Source organism: Planococcus citri, chromosome 4, assembly GCF_950023065.1.
Source record: "Planococcus citri chromosome 4, ihPlaCitr1.1, whole genome shotgun sequence".
NCBI classification, from domain to species: domain Eukaryota; kingdom Metazoa; phylum Arthropoda; class Insecta; order Hemiptera; family Pseudococcidae; genus Planococcus; species Planococcus citri.
In genome coordinates, this window is record NC_088680.1 from 67,506,782 (window position 1) to 67,531,194 (window position 24,413).

General features: G+C 34.5%; 1 protein-coding gene across 5 annotated transcripts in view; it reads right to left on the minus strand.

Moving 5' to 3' along the window:
* MESK2 (misexpression suppressor of KSR 2) overlaps positions 1-24,413 on the minus strand; it is an 87,726-nt gene that overhangs the window by 59,158 nt on the left and 4,155 nt on the right. For all 5 annotated transcript variants that reach the window (XR_010558507.1, XR_010558505.1, XR_010558506.1 and 2 more), the window contains exon 3: positions 22,303-22,347. Coding sequence is in view for 2 of the 5 variants with exons in the window: in XM_065362529.1 (XP_065218601.1) it covers positions 22,303-22,347 (45 nt within the window). In the remaining 3 variants the exon portion in view is untranslated. The remainder of the gene's footprint in view (positions 1-22,302; positions 22,348-24,413) is intronic.

The window sequence follows — 24,413 nt, forward strand, 5'->3', positions numbered from 1 at the left end:
GTTATTCTCGTATGATCAATTGGTTCAAAATGAAAAGTAATTTTGGCTCTAGAAATGAACTTCAGGACTAAAAATCGATCGTGATCGAAAACTGAGAAATTGAACGTAAAATATCGATTAATTTGTAACTTTTGATCTCACATGATCAATCATGATGAGAAATCGATTTTTTATTTAAAATCGGACTTCCGGACCAAAATTCGATCATATTCGATAATCGAGAAATCGAATCTCGAAAATCGATACATTTTCGATTTTCGATATTTTATGATCGATCATGTTCGAACTGAGAAAACAATTTTTTCTTTAAAATTGGACTCCTGGACCAAAACTCGATCATAATCGATAATCGAGAAATCGAATCTCGAAAATCGATTCATTTTCGATTATCGATCTCTCATGATCAATCATGTGCGAAATGAGAAATCAGGTTTGGTTTTAAAATTGGACTTCTCAATCAAAAATCGAACATGATCGATAATCGATAAATCGAATCTTGAAAATCGATTCAATTTCGATTATCGATCTCGATCGAAACGAGAAATCAGTTTTGACCTTGAATTTTGACTTCTCGACCAAAACTCGATTATGATCGATAATCGAGAAATCGAATCTCAAAAATCGATTCATTTTCGATTATCGATCTCTCATGATCAATCATGTACGAAATGAGAAATCAGTTTTGGTCTTATAAAATTGGACTTCTCGACCAAAAATCGAACAAGATCGATAATAGATAAATCGAATCTCATTAATCGATTCATTTTCGACTTTCGATCTCATACGATCAATTATGCTCGAAATGGAAAATCAATTTTGACAAAAATCTATCGTGATAGAAAACCGAGAAATCGAACTCGTAAAATATCGATTCATTTTCGATTTTCGATCTCACATTGACATGATCAATAATGTTGGAGATGGAAAATCCATTTTTACTTTAAAATTGGACTTCTGGATCTAAAATCGATCATGATCGGAAATCGAGAAATAAAATCTATAAAATCGATTCATTTTCGATTTGGATCTCGTATTATCAGTTACGTTTGGAACGAGAAATCAGTTTTAGCCTCAAAATATGTAATACTTCGAGATCGAAAATTCATCATGATCAAAAATCGATTGATCTAAAACTTGAAGTCGATTCATCATTTTTGTTGTTTCTGTTTAGCGAACATTGACAACAATGTTGTTTTTTTTCTTCTCAAAAAATAATGTTTTGAAGATCGATTCTTTGATTTCGATTTTCTTCTCCTTTAAATTTAGAATTTTCCGAGAATCGTCAAAGATGGTCGAAAAATCTATTATCTGCTATTTTCATGACATCTTAACAAAATTTTTCAGCAATTTTCTCAAAATTTGCTCAATTGAGCTACATATTTTTTTAAATCAATTTTGGGTGATTTTAAATAACTGAGAAGTCAGTGTGACAAATTTTATATTGCTTTTTGCATTTTTGACAAAGTTTCGATTTTTGCCAAAAAGGTCAAATAATTCCTGATTTTTAATAAAATTGCTAAAATTGTCGTTTTTTTCAAAAATCTCAAAATTCTCACTTTTTTCTAAAAATTGTCCAAAAATCTCGCTTTTTTTGTCGAAAATTGGCAAAAAGCCCTTTCTTTTGTTGAAATTATCAAAGTTTCGCATTTTGCAAAAAATTATTGCGAATTTTCATTCAAATTTTGAGACATTTTCTCAACTTTTGGTCGTTTTCTAATCTCGTATTCTTTCAATTTGGGCAACTTAGAATGATTTTAATTTCAATTTTATTTACAGTTTTTATGATATTTAATGCATGAATCGAGATCCTTGATTTGAATCATATATTTCCTGATGGCTGATTTTCCCCATCCCTGCTACTGGGAGGCTCAAAAATAAAAAGAAAATCCATTTTCACACCTTTCATACCTAAATGCCCCAGTTAAATAACTATTTCCTATAGTCGAGTTACAAAACAGTAGAAATCAAAACTAAATACATCATAATGTGAAGCTAGCCATACCTATCTCGAGTACAACATCTCCTCCGAACACATCAAATGGGAAACCTCTTAGCTGTAAATTTCGCCAACGAACACCTAAATTGTACGTACCTACTTTATACTTGTGCTATTCACACGACGAAAACGAAGATAAAGCACGACAACCGACAAGGAAATACGCGAGTCTGTATTGTACCTACGTTGTAAGAAATCACCGCAGCCCGCTCCTCGGTGCTCGCGAAAGACTTGGGAGGTACCTAACAATCGATATTTAATTTTAGCGCCGTCGGTAAGACAGAAAACAGAAAACACACCAGAAGAAGAAGAAGAAGAACACGAAGAAGAAGACGAACAACCCGGTCGATGAATTTTATTAATTGGAATATCTCTTCAAAAACGTCAGATGGTTCTGGAAAAGGAAAATTTCGCCTTAGGTGGCGCATGACACACAGTCGTGTATTCTCTGTCGAGTGCCAATCGGTCTGACTATAGTGAGGGAGATGTCGTATTTCCTCACGAGGGGGGACAGCTTCGAGCCAAAGAGATGTAGTGCCCCTTCGTCGTCATCGTCGTCGTCTTCGTCGCAGCAGCAGATGTTCCACTGGTGGATTTTGAAAGGGTGTCGATTCTCTGGATTCTCGAGAAGGAGGCAAAGGCAGAAGAGGGTATCGGGTAGGAGAATAAAAAAACGTACTTAAAAATATATCTACTCATCGTATATCAACAGGTAGTCGAAATACGAGAAGCTATGTTACATATATGAGAGAAAAACATCTGTTACTTCGGAATGTACTCGTACCTACGATGGATGCTGTGCTATGCGCCGATCATCTTATATTATTTGCGACCCCACCCTCGTACAAATATTATATTCCATCTCACGTAGATACCTCTATATCTTCATACACCCCTGTACGTACGTATATAGGTGTGTACTCGAGATACAATTTCCAAAACTCGCCCGAATCTAGCAAATTTATAAGAACGGTTTGATCGCACACACACATCAGCCCTGCTCTGCTGGCTTCTTCATCTTCTCAGCCCTCTCTCTCTCTCACATACTGGAGATAATCCTGCGTCTTTTTTACGTCATACGTGTACATTATGGTTTCGCTCATCGTTTTAATACCAAACTTCTTGTTTCGTTCGGTTCGATTGGTTTTTTTTTGCTATGTATTGAAAAGCAACCAATGGCAAAGATTAAAATACGAGGGTTTTAAATTACTCGCGAGGGTTTTTTTCATTCGCAAATTCTCTTTTACCCTCTGCTGTCAGAGCTATTTCCTGCGTACCTTGTTCTTTAACACGATGTGTTAGATGGGGTGGAACTGTTAACGTTGGGTTTCTGTTTCCATTCCAAGCATCAGGTTGAAAATTTTATCATGTTTCGTACGTAGGCAAGGTGCTCGTTTATTGCGTTAAATTTTTAACGAGCGTTCTATTGCTTTAAACTGCTGGTGTTTTATACTCGTTACGTTTAGAAAATGGTTTACATGGTGGACCCTGGATTCAGCATTCAGCTTTTTATTTTCTTTTAGCCGGACGTTAACGAGGCAGTTGGGACGATATTTCATTTCTAGAATATCCAACGTTGTTTGGGGGTAGGGGGGAGGGGGGGATCTGGAATTTGGATTTTTGTATCATTTGAAAAAAGTAATCGATTAACTAGGTTTTTTATGTAGGTATTTTTTTGGAATTGAAAAATCGTGTATTTTTTTTTCATTATAAGGTTTCATTCTCCGTTTCACGTTATTTGAACTTTTCAAGGATTATTTGTGTTTTTCGTGAAAAGGGAAGTAGGATAATACTGGCGGTTAGGACTGTAGATGAGAAGCTCGAGATGTACAAAGTTATACCCTCAGGTACTAGATTATACGAAATTTATCTCGAAAAAGCTTTGAAAACCTATATTTCGTTGGTTTATTTTTAGACTACAGTTCCTATATTGTGATGCGCTTGCGTGTATTTCAAAGTTCACGCTCAGTGCGGCGAATATTTCGAGTATTTTACGTTGATTAATTTCGCTGCGAACCGTGTTGACGAAATATACGAGAACATCGTATTTTCCGCAACGATACCTTCTCAAAGAATCTCTTTATGATTTCTATAAAGGAAGGAAATACTCGCTAATGTGAATTAATTGAGAGCATTTTGAGAAGTGAAATTGATGAGAAGTTGATGGGGATTTTTACCGAGGAACTTTTGAATTAGTTAGTTATCGGTTTTGATGTTGTTTTTTTTAAATGGGGATTTGGAAGGTAGCTCCTTGAACGAAAAAATGAGATCCTGAATTTTTTTTAATGGTCCAGAAATTTTATGAATTGATGAAACCATGAAAACGACCAGTTATTAGGTATTCAAGAAAATACATTTCTGGTCCATGATTGGGCAGCTACAACTTTAAAGACCCCATTTTTTTTTTGCCATAATTATTTTAACTACATATCAACGTGCTTTGGGGGCACTTTTTTGGGCCCAAATTTCTCCAAAAAAATTGCTCTAAAATCACGAAATATTTAATTGGGATGTGGAAATTGGGCTTCTGAACGTGATTACTTTTTAATTAAAATGAGATTTTCAGAGGTTTCCCGAACAATACTCCCTCCTCAGGGAAACATTTTCCGGGATGGCTAATTCCTCGACTCCACTTTTCCTAAACCCCATTACCGTAAAATCACAGAAGTGGACAAAAGTTACGTTTTTGCCAAAATTATGGAAAATATTGTTTTTTTTCCTCATCATAAAATGCCCAAAAGTTGTTGTCAAAATTATCAAAATGACTGCTTTTTTTATCAAAATTTCCAAAAAGTCTTGTTTTTTGATAAAGTTTTAGGAAAAACTTTTTTTTGATCATTTCCAGAAATTCTCACTTTCTGCTGCAAAAAGTTTGTTTTTTTCGTCAAAATTGCCAAAAAAAAACACTTTTTTAAAATAAGATTACCAAAAAACCCAACTTTTTTTGCCGAAATTGCGAAAAACCCTTTTTTGTAAGGTCCACCTTTTCTCAAAATTATAAAAAATAACAGTTTTTGGAATCAAAATTGCTAAAAAAAAAATCGTTGACTGATGATTTTAAATATTATGTAAACATTCAGATTATGGGCATAAGAGTCTCGGAATGAGCTGGAGAAAGGGGGTTCAATGCTCTGAAACTTTTTCAAAATTTGTAAAAGGGACTTCTTAATCATTTTTAGAGTTGAAAAAATCAATGCAACAATAACAAAATTCTTGAAACCCGAATATCACTGTTTTTTCAATTTTTGGGACATTTCTAACCCCTCCCCCTGCCTTCCAACACTCCCTGCTGATACCTAATGAGCCATTTAAAATTTTCTAGCCAAAAGAATTGTCGAATCAGACGAATTTTTACGGTTTTTAAAAATTTTGTTGCCCATAAAAGTCCCAACAAAATGAATATTGTGAGGTCAAAATTGATATTTGTGGGTCGAAGAAGCCAGTGCGATGCCAAAATGCAAAAAAATTATTAAAGTTTCAAATTTGTTTGGTTGATTTGATTTTTATCTCCCCCCCCCCTTCGTAGATTGTCCAAAAATTCCAAAATTCCAGTTTTTCAGCCGAAATTGCGAAAAGATATTTTTTTTGACAATAATTGAGCTTTTTCTTGCTGAGATTATCAAATTTTTACTTATTACTCTCCTTTGCAGCAAAATCTTTGAAAAATCCCAAAAAATCTCGTTTTTAAAAATAAAATTGTCCAAAAGTCTACCTTTATTGCCAGAAATTGTCAAAGGGCTGTTCCCTAGTTTTCCAAAAAGTTTCAAATTTTTTCAAAAATCGTCCAAAAGTAAGTATAGTTTCACCAACCGAATTCGCAAAAAAAATATCATTTTTGGCCCTAATTACCTTACAAAATGTTCTGCTTTTCTCTGAAATTGTCAGTCTTACTTTTTGACAAAAACTGTCAAAATTTCTTGTTTTTTCGAAAATAATTACAGATATTTTTGCTTATTAAGTAAAATGTCTAAATGATTTCGTTTTTGGCAAAAAATTCCAAAAGTTCCACTTTTTTTTCAAAATTGTCAGAAATTTTCGCTATTTTGACAAAAATATTGCAAAAAGGTATTTTTTTGCCAATAATTGCCACAAAGTCTAGTTTTTTGCTGAAATTGTCAAAGCATTGCTTTTTACTAAAAATTGCCCAAAATTCTTCCATTTTTACAAACATTTTTTCTGTTCAGAAAAATAGCAAAAAATTATTGTGTTTTTTTGCAAAAAAAAATCCAAAAATAAAAATCTAATTTTTTAAAAAAATTGTCCAAATGTCTAACTTTTTTTTTAGAAACCAAAAAGTCTTTGCAAAAAATTGTCATTTTGTAGCTAAGAATTTCTTAAAAAGCTCGTTTTTTTTAACCAAAAAGTTTCAAAATAGCCCAATTTTTGAAAATTTATAATTAATAATAAAATTGTCAAAGCCTTGCTTTTTGCCAAAAATTTCTCAAAATTCTTCCATTTTTACAAACATTTTTTTTTGTTTAGCAAAATAGCGAAAAATTGTCATTTTTTTGCAAAAAAAAAAACAAAAATAAAAAATTCATTTTTTAAAAAAAATTGTCCAAATGTCCAACTTTTTTTTTAGAAATTTCCAAAAAGTCTTTTATTTTGCTAGAAATGTTAAAGTCTCGCTTTTTGCCAAAATTTAGATCTTTTGCCGCAAAATTGCAAAAAATTGCCATTTCGTAGCTAAAAATTTCCTAAAAAGCTCGTTTTTTTAACCAAAAACTTTCAAAATAGTCCAATTTTTGAAAATTTATAATGGAAACATTTCAATAATAAAATTGTCAAAGCCTTGCTTTCTGCCAAAAATTGCTCAAAATTCTTTTATTTTACAAACTTAGCAAAATAGCAAAAAAATTGTCGTTTTCTTGCAAAAAGATCCAAAAATAAAAATCTCATTTTTTTTCAAAAATTGTCCAAATGTCCAATTTTTTTTAGAAATTTCCAAAAAGTCTTTTATTTTGCTTAAAAATGTCAAAGTCTCGCTTTTTGCCAAAATTTGAATCTTACCTATTTGCCACGAAATTGCAAAAAATTGTCATTTCGTAGCTAAAAATTTCCTAAAAAGATCGTTTTTTTTTTTTAGCCAAAAAGTTTCAAAATAGTCCAATTTTTGAAAATTTAATAACATTTTTTTCACTGTTTGTCACTTTTTTGGTTACTTTTTGGCTAGGTAACTCTTCGATTTTGTTTAGTTACTTGAGTTACTTTTTTTTTGGATTAAATCGAGTACCAACCCTGCAGAGTTTATGGAACAATTTTTATCGTGATCATTTTTCTCGTAGGTGTCGTTTTTTTGGGGGGGGGATCGAAAAACTGATTTTGATGTAGGTTTTACCCCCTCCTCAATGACACTCTGCACCTAATGGTGGGGATTTTTTCGAGGACGAAAACACCTATCTGTAATTATGTACTAAGCTACCAGGTAGGGAGGTCTTCTCTTTTATCTCGAAATTTTGTTAGACATCCTGAATAGCCATCTTGTATCACAATAGGGGAAAATTTTGCAGAATTTAAAAATCACGTTATTCAAAATAGTTTTCCCATCACTTTAAAAATAATCTTCGTGCTTTTTCATATACCTCCCTCTTTCCCCATCTGCTATTTCTGCAGGAAAAACGAACTAAAATTGATACGCGGAGCCGAAACGTCTGGAAAACTGATTCTAGATACCCTCGAGTATTTTAACTGTCACCTATAGAAACACTTCGTCGTTGAAATGAACCCTAGCCATAAAGTTCGATCTACCGATGGTATATGTCAGCAGTAATCGCAGTACATCGAACCGCGCCGAAGACTAGGAAAAACTATAAATAATATCTCAGACCATAGGTGAAGGTGTAGAGGTGGGGGGGGGAAAATGTAGGGGTACCGCGGTGGGTAGGTCTAGGTACGTAAAATTTGTACAGAGCATACGCGAGAAGTGAAGCATTAAAATGCGGCACTCTCTTACATTTCCTGTATATTTCACACAGCAAAGTAAAGTAAGGTTACACACGAGTTAGCCGACTTGGTGGTAGTCGTCAGTACGAGTATGGCTGTGATCGATAAAAAGTATATCTATTCGCCACCGCTAACGCCCTATTTCACCTTATGCGATGTCGGGAGTCGGGAGTTTTCCACCGTGCCGCGACTCGAACCGAGTTGGGGCGTGAGGTTGGCGGTCGTATACTTCAAATTTCATGTACTACAGTACAATTTTATTAACAACAATGCAATTACATGAAAACCAACGTACCTCTATACGTACGAGTTTCAGGCGAAACTTTTAATAGTATATCTACTACACAGTAGTATACGAGAAGGTGTTGTTGAAGAAACGCTAGTTCACATATAGGTAGTACTTGATACTTGAGAGGAAGATGTTGGTGATGATGATGTTAATGATGAAGATGAAAAGCTCGCTATACGATGTTAGGATAAAATGTAGAAAAAATTCTATTTCGCCAAACCATTTCGACTCGAGATTATCGTGAATGTTTTCTAGTACAATATATACTTAAGATGAATTATTCGTAGAATTGCGTGAACTTTTCAACCTTTCATTTCTGTGTTTTCTGTCGAGTCGAACCTTTGTTCTATCATAATGATTATATTGGGCATATGCTGACGTTTATTTAATCCTTTTGCCAATTTCATCGACAGCCAGGGTTCTCGATATGAGAGGTTAAGGTGTTGACGAGCTCTCGACACAGATGACCTATTTATTTTTCACATCATATTTCGCTCGAAATGGAAAATTTACACTACCTAATTCAAGAGCGATGGGGAATTCTCCCAAGAGAATTTGGAAATATTCGTTCCATCGTCGATGAAAAAAAAGGGAGCTTAAAAAAATGAGAAGAGATCCCCAATTAGACCACCATTCGTTGTTGACCCTTTGAAACCGGAGAAGAATCTGACGAATGAAAATTGAAAATTTTCATTATAAGTATGGGAAGGGAGTGTGAAAATCAGCAATGACAAATCTAAACATGTAATATTTTCTAATTGAAACATCAGTTACATGCCTGTATTCCTAAATGGGCTAACAATACCAGAAAAACCAAGCGTGAAGTATCTTCTTGGGTAGCACAATCTGTAGACCTTATCGACAGTAAAATTTATTGAACATAAACTGTTAGTTTATAGTCAGATATTTTTACTATTTTCAACAGATATTCTGCATTTTATGCAAAATCACAAAATGAACAAAATTCATCTGTATCAAAAAACATTAAGTTGGATGAATTTTTGACTCAATCTTTTGAAAATAATAAAAAAAATTCGCAATTTTTCATCAGTTACAAGGTTAGTGCAAAATATGGCCTGCTGATAAATAAAGCAAAGACAAAGATTATGATTGTGAATCAGCCTGAGAACAACTCGCCTGAGATCCAGGAAATTGAGGGAATCAAAGTGGTGAACCAATTTGTATACCTGGGACCCATTGTGGATAACAAAGGAGTCAGTGAAGCCGAGATAAGACACAGAGCACAAATCACGTGAAGTGCAATGTCTCACCTAAACAAGATTTGGTCAGATGCAGTGGTGAGCAAGACCCTAAAGATAAGGCTTGTAAATGCTCTGGTTTTCTCAGTATTTCTCTATGCGTCAGAAACCTGGACAGTACAGGAGGGATACAGAAGAAAAATTGATGCACTCGATATGTGGTGTTGGAGAAGAGTGCTTTGGATCCCATAGATGGAGAAAAGGGTCAATGTTTCCATCCTGGGGGAAATCAGTGTCCAGAAAAAGCTGTTGGCAGTGGTTCTCAGCATAATCCTCAAATACTTTGGGCATGTCACAAGAGCTGATGCGATGGAGACCCTGTTCATCCAAGGCAAGGTAGAGGGAACAAAAGGGTGTGGCACTGTGGACTCTCCCGCACAAGATGGACTGACTTCATTTGTAAGGCCATTGGGAGCAGCTTCCCAGCATGTGTCAGGAGTGTCCTACACAGAGACAGTTGGAGGGAGCTGGTGTATCATAATCAGGATACTCCCAGAGGGGTGATACGGCGCCAAGAAGAAAATATAGAAAGTAGAGCTGAAAACGGTTACGCTACCCGCTTACCGGTATCTGGTTAAAATACCGGCTAAACCCGCTAGTGGTTGTATCGGGTTGATTCGGATATAGATAGTAGCGTATAGCGAGTACAACCCGAATGTTTTCGCACTTGGTCTGCGCACGCACCCCAAAATTTGATAATGCGTAAGTGGGAGGAGTTACGCTTCGACACCTGTCGTTCGTACGTGTGATTGAGGCTGATTGATGACAATGATGATGTCACGCCGGTACACCAGCTACGCATTCAATGCGCTACTAGTTATATCCTGAACCGGTGCGACATTTTTTCAATTCGCTACCCGCTACTACCGAGTAGCGAGAATTTACGATACGGATACGATAGTTACCCGCTGTCAGCGAGTACCGTTTTCAGCTCTAATAGAAAGCCAGCTTTGAAAAATATCAACAGAAAATCTTGTGTAAAAAAAAACAGGTTTGTAGGACTGCTCAAGTTTTGCATTTTTGCAGTCGCTCCAAAATCAAGGTCTTTGTTTGGAGCTTTCAAATGGTCCAGTCTGGTCATTCTTTTCAATTTTTTTTGTCCTTTGTAGGTCAGACTGGTTTGGTCCTGACTGGAAATTTTTATTGAGGTCATGGGTCAACCCAGGTCCTAAAAATGGTCTTTATTTTTCAGAAAGAAAAGAACTTCCAACACATTAGATGAGATTGAAAAATGGGATTTTCAATTTCAGAGTGGTAAAATTTCTAAATAAATTGAATCATAATGGAAATTTTATTGAAGTAGGCATGTAAACTGGCGTTGAAAATTTGACAAATTAGACATTGACATTACTGGGGTCCCAAACCTCTGTCATTGGTCCAATTTTTTTGAAAGATCTTCATTCTAAGTCTGTTCCTGGTATTTGTTCTGAAGTGGGTCATCTGTTCAGTTCATATTGCAGGGATGCCGCCATGTCGTGTCGCCAATATTAAATATCGCGATAATCAAATTGATTGATTGAATAAGTGAGCTATCGCAATACGCTCAGTAAGTTTGATCATGTGACTGGAGATATTCTCGTGATAATGATTGCAAGGAAACGGGAATTGCCCGTTTCCCTGCATATGACCAAGTTTCAACTTCAATTATGAACGATCTACGGTGAATTTTTTTAGTGTCGGAGTTTTAAATTGTTATTTGTGTCGTCCTGAAGAATAATAAACTAAATTGTACGAGCTAAGTACTTACGGACGGATTTTACGATCGTTTTAGTGTCTCTGAGAGGTCAAAATTCGGTAAAAACTCACCAAATAATAGTGCAAATGCTTTCATTTCTTGTGATATTGAATCCTTTCGTTTCAGAAAACATTATTTTAAAACACGAATTCACTAAAGTCGATCAAATTGCAAAAATTACGCTCAAATTCACTCATAAAATACGAGTTCCCGTTTGCCTGTTATCATTATCACGAGAATAGCTCCAAAAAGTGGGAGTCACGTGATCAAACTTACTGAGCGTATTATCGTGATATCAGGATACTAACAACTTGCGATCTTTTCCACTAGAATCGCTAGAATCGCTAAAGTGAATGCGAAAAATTGGACACTGTGCATGTCAAAACTGTGGGTGGAGTTAACTTCCAAAAGTCAACACCTTCCTCCAGTTTTTAGCATAAATTTCTTGTTGCACACTAGAGATCCTTACAGAAAAGATTGCAAGTTGTTGGTATTGTGATATCGCGATACAGGGTGACCAAGAATAATGGGTTTTGTAGTGTTCTGATATGCCGCCAAAAAGGGAAAAAAATCTCTCAAAGTAAAAACTGGAAAATGAAATAACAATCGAGAAAAAGTGCTTTCAAATTATTGTTTCAATGGAAAATGAAAGATTATTTTGTGTTTCATTGAAATGATCACTCTAACGCCCATTTTTTACATGATTATTCAATTTTCTAATTTTCATAATGGGAATTTTCTCTCTTTTTTGATAACATCGAAATCCCTTATTCTTGGTCACCCAGTAATAGGGGGAAATTAATCAATTAGCAATCGATAGCAGCCCGGTTGCATCCCTGTAATATTGACATAAATGTGATTCACGGGGATCAAGTCTAGTCTGGCCCACTCGGTCTTGAGGGCATTTTTGGGTCAGGTGACAGTCATCAGTCAAGTTTTTTGGTCTGGTCCGACTAGTCTGCAAAAAACTTACATTTCCCTTTCAATTTCATATCAAGTTAATTTACTACAACATCAACCTAATATTCTCATCATAAAAATGAATAAGTTCAGTAGGTACTCTTTGATAAAGTAAGTAATACCTACTAGTGGTCTGCACGGGTCTGTCCGAAAGCCCGCGGGCCGAGCCCGATAAAAGTTGGGTCAGGTCGGGCCAGGCTTGTCGGGCTTGTCAGGCTTTCTCGGGTTTGGGTTTCAGTATGTAACTGGTACTCAACGCATGCGTTGTGAGTACTTGTAAATAAAGAAGTGTAGCACCATGTTCACGTCACAACAATGCCTATTGTATTTATCAGAAGTGTTGAAAAATTATTGTCGGGTCGGGTCGGGTCGGGCTCGGGCCTGTTTTGGGCTTTTGGGTTGGGTCGGGTCAGGTAAGCCCGCTGGCTTGCCCGACCCGCACAGACCATTAATACCTACATCTTTTTCTATACATATAAAGATTTCACTGCTAAATTTTGAATTAGTATAGTGCTGACTTTCCATCTATCTATCCTACCTTTTGTAAGCAGTCTCTGTGTAAATGCTGCTCTGAGCTCAAACAGAGATTATCTTTGAGATAATTATTTTTAATAACATTTCAATTTAGAAATTTTCAATTTGAATTAATATTTAAGGTAAAGTGGGATAATTCTAATGGCAAAATTCAAAATTTTAGCAATTTCTCATTTTTCTGGATTTCCTGCACATTTTGGGGCAAAAATGATGAAACAACTTTATTCCTACGTCCTTCAACTACACATTGACTATATTGAAGAGTGATTTGTGTAGAGGCTTCATACATATAATTGAAAAAACATTTTGGAAGGTTGAGTTATTGGAATTACCCCATTTTTGGGGTAATTCTGATAACGAGTTTTATAAGGAAAGTAATTCTCCCAGGGTAATTCCCAGCCAGTCATGTTGAAATATACCATTTATTGCATACTTAAGTTTTTATTTCATGTAAATTGAATCATTAACAAAAATTAAAATTTTTTTACAAATAATAACAAATATGCATTTTTGAGGCATATTTTTTGAAAACTAGACTAACTAGAGAAAAAGCCCCCTTTTGAAGTTTATCTTTGATAATTTCAACCCCCCGAAACAATACTACATCAAAACAGTTTGGGAATGAGCCAGTGGCGGACTGGGTCGGTTTGGGGCCCCTGGCGGATACACCGAATGAGGCCCCCAAAATTGTTTCCCTTCCCCTTTCTTAACAGTGGCGTAGCCAGGATTTTCTCAAGGAGGGGGCAAAACTAGATTTTTAGGCATGCAAAATCAAAATTAGGGGTAATTTTCTGGAAACCTGTTGTAATGTGTGGTGATTTTATGAAAATGAAGGCTAAATTACTGCTCGAGTGAAGCGAGAGCGAAAATTTTTGGAAAAAATGGGTCCAAACAACAAAAAAAAAAAATGTCTATTTTTGCATGTTTTATTTCAAATTTTCGCTCGCAAGGGAGGGCAATGGCCCCTTCGCCCCCCCTTTGTTACGCCACGCCGCTGCCCCTTAAGAATCTTTCTCGTTCTATTTTCTTCTTTTTTTTCAAGGTTTGGATACTTGAATGCAAGTTATGCGATTGATTTTTGCTTTTGTCTTTTTATTCAATATTATAGCAAAAAAGAAGAGATTTTTTGAGGGAGGGCGGACGAAAAATTTTCCGTAAGAAAAAAATACCAATTTTACCGAATAAAATGACGAGTTTTTACAGTACTTTGTCAATTGATGAATAATATAATTCGCATTTGGGCTTATGAAAAATTGTTATTTTCCCTTTTGAAATTTTATAGAAGTTTCTAAAATGGATTTTTTTTTGGTTTAGAGAAGAGATAGGAATTGACCCGAGCAAAGTGAGGGAAAAAGCTTTTAAAAATCCATATTTCGAGAGGTAAAAAAACGACGTTTTAAAAAAAATTTTCACTTTTTTAGCTCAAAATTTTAGAATTGGAATGACTGTTTTTTTAAAATTTCAAATTTGAAAATAAAAATCAAACTGTCCCAGAGCGGAGTGAGAGCAAAAGCTAGTTTCAAGAAGTAGAAAAACAACGTTTTTTGAGGGGAAAAGTGTGTTTTTTTTTGGTTAAAACATATTTCTTGAAATTTGAATACCAAAGTAAGTATGTAGATGTTTATTAAAGCTGGATCTCAGTTTTTAAAAAAACCACAGAGGCCCAAGTGAAGTGAGGGTAGAAAATTTCAAAAATTTGGATTTTGAGAGGTAAAAAACAATGTTTTTTGTAGTGACTGAAGACTTTATTTTTTTAACCACACAATTTTAGAATTTGAATATACTAATAATTGAAGATTTAGATTTAAAAAAAAAAAAGAAAGAACACTGGCCCGAGCGAAGCGAGGGCGAAAGTTTTTCAAAAATTTTTGTTAGAAAAAGAGAAAATATCATATATTTTTTGTTTAAACATGGCCCTTGGGGGCCCCTTGGTGTCTCGGGGCCCCTGGCGATCGCCAGGTAACATATTAGGCCAGTCCGCCACTGGAATGAGCCTATCGTGATCCCAGGCCCTCGAAACGCAAAGAAAAGTCACTCCCTGACCCAACTTCCACTATCGCAACAAATACAATACTCCACTCTTCTCCGAAAAGTCGGTAAAACAGTACTGGGCAATTTTGCTAGGGCTATCGGAATTATCCCGTGGCATAAAAAATGATCGACATGTTTAATAATTCAATACCACCAAACAAATAATTATAAAAGCAAAATCAAAAGAGGTACTGACACTTTAACACGTATCCATCAAATTTCAACATCTAAACAGAATTTTTCAACAAGTTTTGAATGGTAAAAACTAGTTTCAAAAATGCACTGTTTTTTGCAGCAAAGGATTTGGGCATTCAGATATTGAACACTGCACAGACTTGACAAAACGGTGCAGATGGGCCATCTGATCATTAATGGGTGTGGGTTAGCACTAAAACTACCTACTTTCTTCATCATTTGTGCCAAAATGTGTTTGGCAACAAAGCTAGGGCTTGCTATCGAAATTACTCCACTTTACCTTAGTGGAAAATGATTGATAATTGAAAAATTGGCAGAATCTCAAAATGAAAAATTAGCAGAAAATTGAATTTGATCAACTGTGGAGAAAGCTCCTCCCTAAATCTAATATTGCTCGATCAATATCTCAACATTTTGTGGATACAATATCTTTAATGATGATTTGTGGATATTAAGTCGAGATGTATAATCGATTGAGAAATATTCAATTTAGGAAGGAACCCTTTCTACGGTTGATCAAATTCGATTCTTTGTCGGTTTCTTATTTTGATAATCTACCGATCATGTTGTTCGGGTTAGTATGCACCTGGACTGAAAACTTACATGGAGAATACATATTGAGAAGAAACAAGATGAAGTCAACCTATTAAAGCTGTGTAATAGGTATATGTATGTCATGGCTACTGAGTAAGAGTAAGAAAACGTTGCTTTAGAATAAGCTGTTGATTTATAAAACAATCATTAAACCAATTTGGACCTATGGAGCACGCTTCAGGGCATAGCTAAAAAAAAGTAACATTGTAAAAATACAACGATGCCAGAATAAATGGCTGAGTAAAGTTACCTGTGCACCCTGGTATGTTCGCAATGATCAAATCCATCGGGACCTCAAGACACCTAGTGTGATAGAAAGAAATTATTCAAAATCTTCTGTTTTTTATGTTGGTGTTACCTGGTGAAACTTATCCAATTATCCCTAGGTACCTACATCTAAAATTTATTTTGGAAATAGCGATAGAAAAAATGTTCATTTTTGAGCATTTCCTCAAATTCCAAAATGAAATTTTGATTAAACCTCATTTGTTTTAAAAATCTGTTCAACAAAGTTATACTCCTCCCCATGTAATGAAATTTTTCAATTTCCATCCGTCAGATTCTTTTCAGGTCTCAAAGGGTTAATTGGTAGATATATCGATCATTTATATTCGTAAACAGAAACACGAATGGTGGATTAAATAGCGTTGGTAATTGCTTGTGAATGTGGCCAAATGGGCACTGGCTGCGGATAACGCACGAGGTCTGATTGATTATGTATTGGTTAGGTTAGGTTAGGTTAGGCAGCTTATTTGAAATACACGACTATGGCGGTAGTCGTGGTTTCTAAATTCAGGGTAAATGCTAAATGAAATTTTAAAAATTACTTCTAACCATTAGCCTTACGATTATAGCGAGCTATAGGGATGAAGAAGCGAACGGTTCGCATTAATTTTACTCGCTTGTTCGACGGGTCGACGAGGAATAAATTGGAGCGGAGAGAGGCGTTCGCGCCGTTTGCGTGCAACGAAAATAACTCTTTTCAAATGTAGAACGTTGTACATACAAACGTTGTGTGTACTGTGTACAAGTACACAACATTACACTCAAACGTCGCGTCGTGTTTTAAAATTCGATTCTAGCATTAGTGAGAGAAAACTGAAAAGCGCAGCTAAAGCATCCTCCTGCGTTCATTTTGCACCGCGAGCAATTTAATATCGTGTGGTTGGTGGAAAATGGAAATGAAACTGCTATGGTCGAGTAATGAATGTTTTCCTATCCGCGTATGAATTTTCCAGTCGGGGGTTTTTCTTTTTCTGTCAGCGCGTATTGTAGGAGCGAGTAAATTGAACCGGATAAAGAGTTCATTGGCGCGGATTAGATATCGTGCGGATGTTACGCGAGTACATCGTGTATACGATATGGTTTTGCATATTTATGCTAGATATGCGAAGTTTGGTTTAGTTTTCGTATGTGCTTATTTGATGGAAATTTGAGAAAAAATAAGGTACATATTTTACGATTCGTCGAGTTGAAATAAATATTAAATTTGACCACGCCTAATTCAGGTTTATACGATTGGATGAAATGTGATCCTCGAGTAGACCCAAATCCTACGTCATCGTCATAAGATAACATTTACCGTCTTGATAGTTGATGTAGGTATGCTTACGATATAAATAGGATATTTTCAAAGAAAATCTATACCTAACTGTGAATGGGAGTAGCAAGTACATGGGAATAAAGCTGCTTCTTGTGAGAGAATGGAAAAATTTATTACGGGGTGAAAAATCGATTACGTTCTGCGATAACCTTGAACTGCACTATCCTCTTATCAGTATTCGAATATGCACACTCTACCTGTACTCATACTCTTCTCACGCAATCGGTACATTACGTACAGTGGTGCCATGAGTAAGTAATTAATTTTCAAATTTTCATTTTACCTCAAAACGAATCGTAAACTGAAAGTTTATAATCATTGTTCTGATCCTTAGGGGGTTTTGAATCAAAAAATGAGGATTCGAGAGGTCACTTAAAATTGAACTCTGTTACTTGAAAAATTGTCGAAAAGTTGTTCCTTTTGCTAAAATTGTTCAAGTCTTGCTTTCTGCCAAAAATGCAAAAATTCTCGACTTTTCACACGCAATAAAAAATTGTTTCAAGTGCTAAAGTACGTTTTTCGATTTTTGGTGAATTTTTGAAAATCGAATTTAGGCCAAAAATGAGGGAAAAAATCAAAATTTTACCAAATTGACCAAGAAAGCTGAAATTTGGGATATACCCTATTTTCGACATGCCAAATCGATTGGAAACGGTTTCAACTCGTTTTGAGCAGTTCTGGAGCCTCCAGCAGATTTTTGAAACTCGAAATTCCCACAAAATTCCATCGAATTGGAGTTGTAAAGCTAAAATTTATTCTAAAAACTAATTTCAATACGCTACGAAGTACTGCAGGTGAATTTCAAGTCGTTTTGGATCGTCCAGCGACTTTTTGAAAATTCCTGAAGCCTCCAGAAAATTTTTGAAACTTTAAATTTTCACAAGATTTTATCAAATGGAGATGGAAAGCTGAAATTTACTCTACACTCCAATTTTAACACCCTCTGAAGACGACTTCAGGTGGGTTCAAGTCATTTTAGGGCCTCCAGCGACTTTTTTGAAAATTACTGGAGCCTCCAGCAGATTTTTGAAACTTTAAATTTTCACAAAATTTCATCAAATGGAGATGGAAATCTGAAATTTACTCTACACTCCAATTTTAACACCCTCTGAAGACGACTTCAGGTGGGGTCAAGTCATTTTAGGGCCTCCAGCGACTTTTTTGAAAATTACTGGAGCCTCCAGTAGATTTTTGAAACTTGAAATTTCCACAACATTATTTTATCAAATGGAGTTGGCAAGCTGAAATTTACTTCGCAGACTACATGGTGGTTTCAAATGGTTTTGAAGCTTCCAGCTACTTTTAGGAAATTTTAATTTTCCAAAAAAACGTCATACAACCTTTCAAAAAGTTGCTGGAGGCTCCAAAACGACTTGAAATTCACCAGCAGTCAACTTCGTAGCGTATTGAAATTAGTTTGCAGAATAAATTTCGACTCTCTATCTTAGTTTGATGATATTTTGGGGAAATTTCAAGTTTCAAAAATCTACTGGAGGCTCCAGTAATTTTCAAAGAAGTCGTTGGATGCTCTAAAATGACTTGAAATCCACCAGAAGTCGTTTTCAGAGGGTGTTAAAATTAGAGTGTAGAGTAAATTTCAGCTTTCCATCTCCATTTGATGAAATTTTGTGAAAATTCAAAGTTTCAAAAATCTGCTGGGGCTTCAGAAATTTTCAAAAAGTCACTGGAGGATCCAAAACGACTTGAAATTCACCTGCAGAACTTCGTAGCGTATCGAAATTAGTTTTTAGAATAAATTTTAGCTTTACAACTCCAATTCGATGAAATTTTGTGGGAATTTCGAGTTTCAAAAATCTGCTGGAGGCTCCAGAACTGCTCAAAACGAGTTGAAACCGTTTCCAATCGATTTGGCATGTCGAAAATAGGGTATATCCCAAATTTCAGCTTTCTTGGTCAATTTGGTAAAATTTTGATTTTTTCCCTCATTTTTGGCCTAAATTCGATTTTCAAAAATTCACCAAAAATCGAAAAACGTACTTTAGCACTTGAAATTTTGACTGGTGATAAATTTTTGTATGATCTTTCAATCTACCTTTGTAAAGTTTGAAAAAATTCGTTCAAGTCCTATATTAAAACGCAAAATCTGCGATTTCGGCTGACCTGTCAATCAAAATGGCCGCCATTTTGTAAGTAAGGCCAACTTTTTTTTTGGCAAGTTTGCTTTAAAATGTTCCTTAGGATGTCCCCTTTAAGAAAAAAGTTGTCCCGGAGGATCAGCCGGGGGGGGGTGCAATTACTCCTATGTCATATGCCGGACTAACTGATTCTTCGCCAAAAATTGTCAAAAATTCTCGTTTTTCAATTTTTACTTCTTAGGAAACTGCTCAAAGGATTATCGCTTTTGGTAGAAAATTCCAAAACAGACCATTTTTTCCAATACCTAAACAGGACTAAATCCCTGCTTTTTGTCGAAAATTGCCAAAAAAATTTAGCTTTTCTTGGAGGATTCTTTTCACCTAAAGTTGCTTAGGATTTCAAAGTAATGTCGTTTTTTTCCCTAAAAAATGCAAAAATCTCACTTTTCGAAAAAATTGAGGCAAAATGTAAGTAAGTTGCCAAAAATTATATAAAATTGCTAATTTTTGTTAAAATTGTCAACTTTTTGCTTTTTGAAAAAATTCTCGTTATTTCTGAATATTTTCACTTTTTTTCCAAAAATTATTCATAAAAGCCTCGCTCCTAAAAGTAGGACCATTTTTTTGCTAATAATTGCCAAAAAGCCCTTTTTTTGCTAAAAATTGTAAAAAATTCTCGTTGTTTAACAAAATTGTTGAAATTGTCATTTTTTCTGAAAAAATTTCCCAATATCATCTTTCTTTCAAAAATTGTCCAAAAACCTCATTTTTTTGCCAAAAATTCCTAAAAACTGAGCCATTTCTTTTGTTAAAATTGTCAAAGAAATTGCAACAATTTTTACTTTTGTTCCCAGATGTTTTTTTTTATCAAAAAGTTTCAAAATAATTCAATTTTTGTTTATTAGTGACTCAGTCGTTCGCGTGAACGAGAAAACCCATTATTTCTCTTTGAGCAAATTGTACACCTAATGATTTTTACCGAAATGTAAATTTTTAAAAATTTTCAAGTCGTCGGTCGTTGGTTGACTTTTTTACAAGTTCTCAAAAGTCAGACCTACATGAAATTAGTCTGCTTCAGTGTAACTTGAAAATGTCAGAAATTTATCATTTTTTCCAATTTCAAAGTCGAAGAATTTCTCGCCATTTTTTCCCTGATCTTGAAAGTCAGACAAAATTTTGTGAAGTCTGTATACAGCAAATGTCAGAAATTTATCAAAATTTTGATTTATTCAATTTTTTCAACCTTTGGGGGGCTGCATAAAATTATAAAGGGGGGCCAAAATAGCTTGGGATATCTGGAGAGGCTATTTCTTGAAAAAAGGATTATTTAGAAGAATTTCTATGAGATGTAGGTAATCATTTAAAAATTTTCCATTTGTTGATTATTTTTGAATGGAAGATTGGATGGGGGGGGGGGGTGAGAAAAAACTGCCAGGTACGATTTTTTTTTTTAATTTTGAATTAAATGAAAAAAAGATAGGTAATTATTTTCTCATGAAATGCCACAACTTCAAGAGGGGTAGCGTAAAAAAGGTACATCGATGCGAAAGTTGCCCTATTTGGACCAAGGTGGGTTATTGAAAGATGAGGGGAGGAGGAGAGGGTCGATACTTCCCAAAGTTAAGGCTGAAACTGGAAAAAATTCATTTGAGTATGCATGAATTTTGTTTTGACCCTAAAACGTGAAAACTGATGAATTGGAAATTTATTTTTTTTAGAGAGGGGGAGAGAAACCCCCCTGTAAATTTATCATTGGTGTAATAATTATTAATTTGTGCATAGATACCATCAAATTATGCTGATTTTGAAGGAGTCTATTTGAGGGAGGGGATACAAAATTTTTTCAAGCAGTAAAAATTGACCTCTCGAAATCTTTTTTGATTAAAACCTTTGAAATGATTTGAGGGTCTTGAGTCTTGGGACAGGCCTGAGGGAGGGGGAGAAACATTTTGATCTTTTTTGCTCATTTTGTCACCTTTATCGACGTTTTCTATCCTAAAACCAGAAAACGAAAAATATAAAGACAAGCTGGATTTTTTAAAGAAAAATTTTTCAATCTCAAAGAGCTCATTTTGTTGGGTTTTATGTGCCAAAATTTTTAAGAGCAGCAAACAATTCGCTAAATGTTTTTACTGATAAATTGGAAATTTAATTTTTTGAAGGGGGGGAGGGGAGAAAACCCCTGTGAATTTACCATTGGTGTAATTATTAATTATTTGTGCATAGACACGATCAATCAACAATGAATAAACTAACGATTTTCGTATTTTTTCTTTCTGTTTCAGGTTAGTCAGTGTAAGATATTTCATCTTGTGAATACGTTTTCATGTCGTAAGAAGATGAAGAATGCCAAGTTTAGTGTCAACATTTAATTGGTTGTTGGCATTTTGAAACAGGTGATTTCAGTGGTTTTTTTTTTTAATTTAAAATGAAAGAAAACTGGTTCTAATTTTGCCATTTTTTGGAACTCTTTCCTTCTTATAAAAAAAAAGTTTCATGCAACTTCGAAAATTATTATGGATACGAGATCAACGACCTCTGCTTATCCCTGCTCCCCTACAATGGAGGAGGTAACGATCCGTATTTAAAATTTCATTCTTAACTATTATAAGTTGTCTGATAAGGAAGGGAAAGGGGATGGGGATGGTAAACGAATAATTATCTTTACTGGCATGCTCGTTGAACTATTCATAAAAAAATGTAACGTACCTAGAGTACCTCTACTTACTACATCTAGTACGATATTCGTTGATTTAAAATATAATTAAACTACGTACGATATAATAGTATAAATGATGAAAACAAAAGAAGTAGAGAAAAACAAAAACAAGACGAGAAAATAGTTTGAAAAATAAATAAATAAAAATTCACAGAGAGAGAGAGAGAGAGAAAGAGAGAAAAAAAAAACAGACACAGAATAAGAGTACATAAGAGAGGAGAAATCGATCAAAAACACAAAAACAAAAACCAAAGAAGAACGAAAACCAAAAAAAGAAAAAAAATGAAAATAGAAAAACAGAACGGTAAACCAAAAGTCAAGAATACTAATACAAAATTAATATCTTACCTAAGTAATCTAATTTCTTCAGAAACTGTAGACGATGGCATTTTCCTATAAATAACATACATTCTTATGTACAAACAACTTCTACTAATAATCTACAACAAAAGCTAAGGCATTTTTTTTAAAGAAAAGAAATTTTTGTTCATCTTTTTATTGTAATGTACTTTAAGTGTTAATTTTTTTTATTTCGGTTTTTTAAAATCAATGCTCAAAATTCGAAAGCATTTTCAAGCTTGTTCGGGCCTAACTTATTACAGTACGAGTTAATTTACAGAAAGGCCCGATATTTAAAAAAAAGCATCACACAAAATTGACTAAAAAATTTTTTTTTAACATGGCAAGTACTTTGGTCTTGAGTGTATCTTTGACTTGAGCTCCGAATGGATGCTTGTCGAAGAACGCTGAGAAAGACCAGTAATTTCATTTTTTAAATAATTTATAAGGTAATAAGATCTAGGCAAAGAGTGAAAATGCTGACGAAAAGGTACGTAAGGAGAGAGGATTTTTGTTGAATTTTTCAACATCGAAAAAAGAATATAGGTAATAAGGGCTATATAGATCGATTAATTTTCCAGATCTGCAACGATTAATGATCCGCAGATCTATTTTGGTTGATGGGAAAATGAATGAGGGGGAGGTGGAAAGGGAGGGTTATTTTTCAGGTTATTGATACTTATTTCGTTTCCATCATGTGAAATTAAAAAAATGTTTATAGATATGTAAACAGAACTTATTATACGTACAAATATTAGCGATTACTTTATACAGCAGCTATGATCATTACGATGAGGCGAGTGTGGCGGCAAGAGTGAAGTGATTTAGCTACTATTGGAAGTTACTATACCTTATAAGTCTAGAGATACGAGATACGCAGATACCTATCGTATCAGTTAAGTAAGTACCTATACTAAATACCTACTTTTATTTACTCGGACTACCTATACTTTGGAGTAGATGAGCGAATATGTAGCAGTGGCGCAGGCAAGAAGGAAGGTATGATTTTAGCTCTAAAGCGTTCGAAAAAATACTCGTATTTGGACTAATTTTATTCGTTGAATTTCAGACCTGCTCAATGAGACAGACGTAGAGAGAAGATTTTTTCCCAAAGTTGGTTTCGAGGAGAGACAAATTGCTGAACTTTCACAGAGCATATTCTCAAGTGGTAAGTTTGCTTACGTTTGTATAAAAATTTTCAAAATTCAAAAATTAAGCTTAGAAGTGAAGTTTTTCCATAGAAAGCTTCAAGTTGAACTTTTTCATGAACAACTTGTAGTTAATCCCATAAAAGAGTCCGAAAATCAACCTTTCCTAATAATCTGAAAGTTGAGCTTTTTTCGGGAATTGTTCAAAAGTTGAGCTTTTTGTACCTACGAACAATTCAAAAGTTGAGAATTTTCATGAATAGTTCAAAAGTTGAGTTTTTTTCAAAAATACCAAACTCAAAACTTGAGATTTTTCATGGATGGTTCGGGAGTTCATCTTTTTTTCATTAACACTTCAAAAGTTGAGCTTTTTTAAAAAGAGCTCAAAAATCAATAGGTACATCCATTTGAAAAACCTGAGATCTGAGCTGTTTCCATACACAGCTCAAAAATTGAACTTTTTCCATAAATATCTCAAAAGTCGAGCTTTTTTCTTAAATTGCTCAAAACATGAACATTTTTAATAAATATCTCAAAAGTTGAGCGTTCTCCATGAATAGCTCAAAAGTTGATAATTTTCCATAAATAGATCAAAAGTTGTGCTTTTTTCATAAATAGCTCAAAAGTCAAACTTTTTTCATGAATAGCTCAATAGTTGAGAATTTTTCATAAATAGCTCAAAAGTCAAACTTTTTTCATAAATAGCTCAAAAGTCGAACTTTTTTCATAAATAGCTCAAAAGTCGAGGTTTTTTCTTAAATTGCTCAAAACATGAAAAATTTTTCAAAAATATCTCAAAAGTTGAGATTTCTCCAAGAATAGCTCAAAAGTTGATAATTTTTCATAAATAGCTCAAAAGTCGAACTTTTTTCATAAATAGCTCAAAAGTCGAGCTTTTTTCTTAAATTGCTCAAAACATGAAAAATTTTTCAAAAATTTCTCAAAAGTTGAGATTTCTCCAAGAATAGCTCA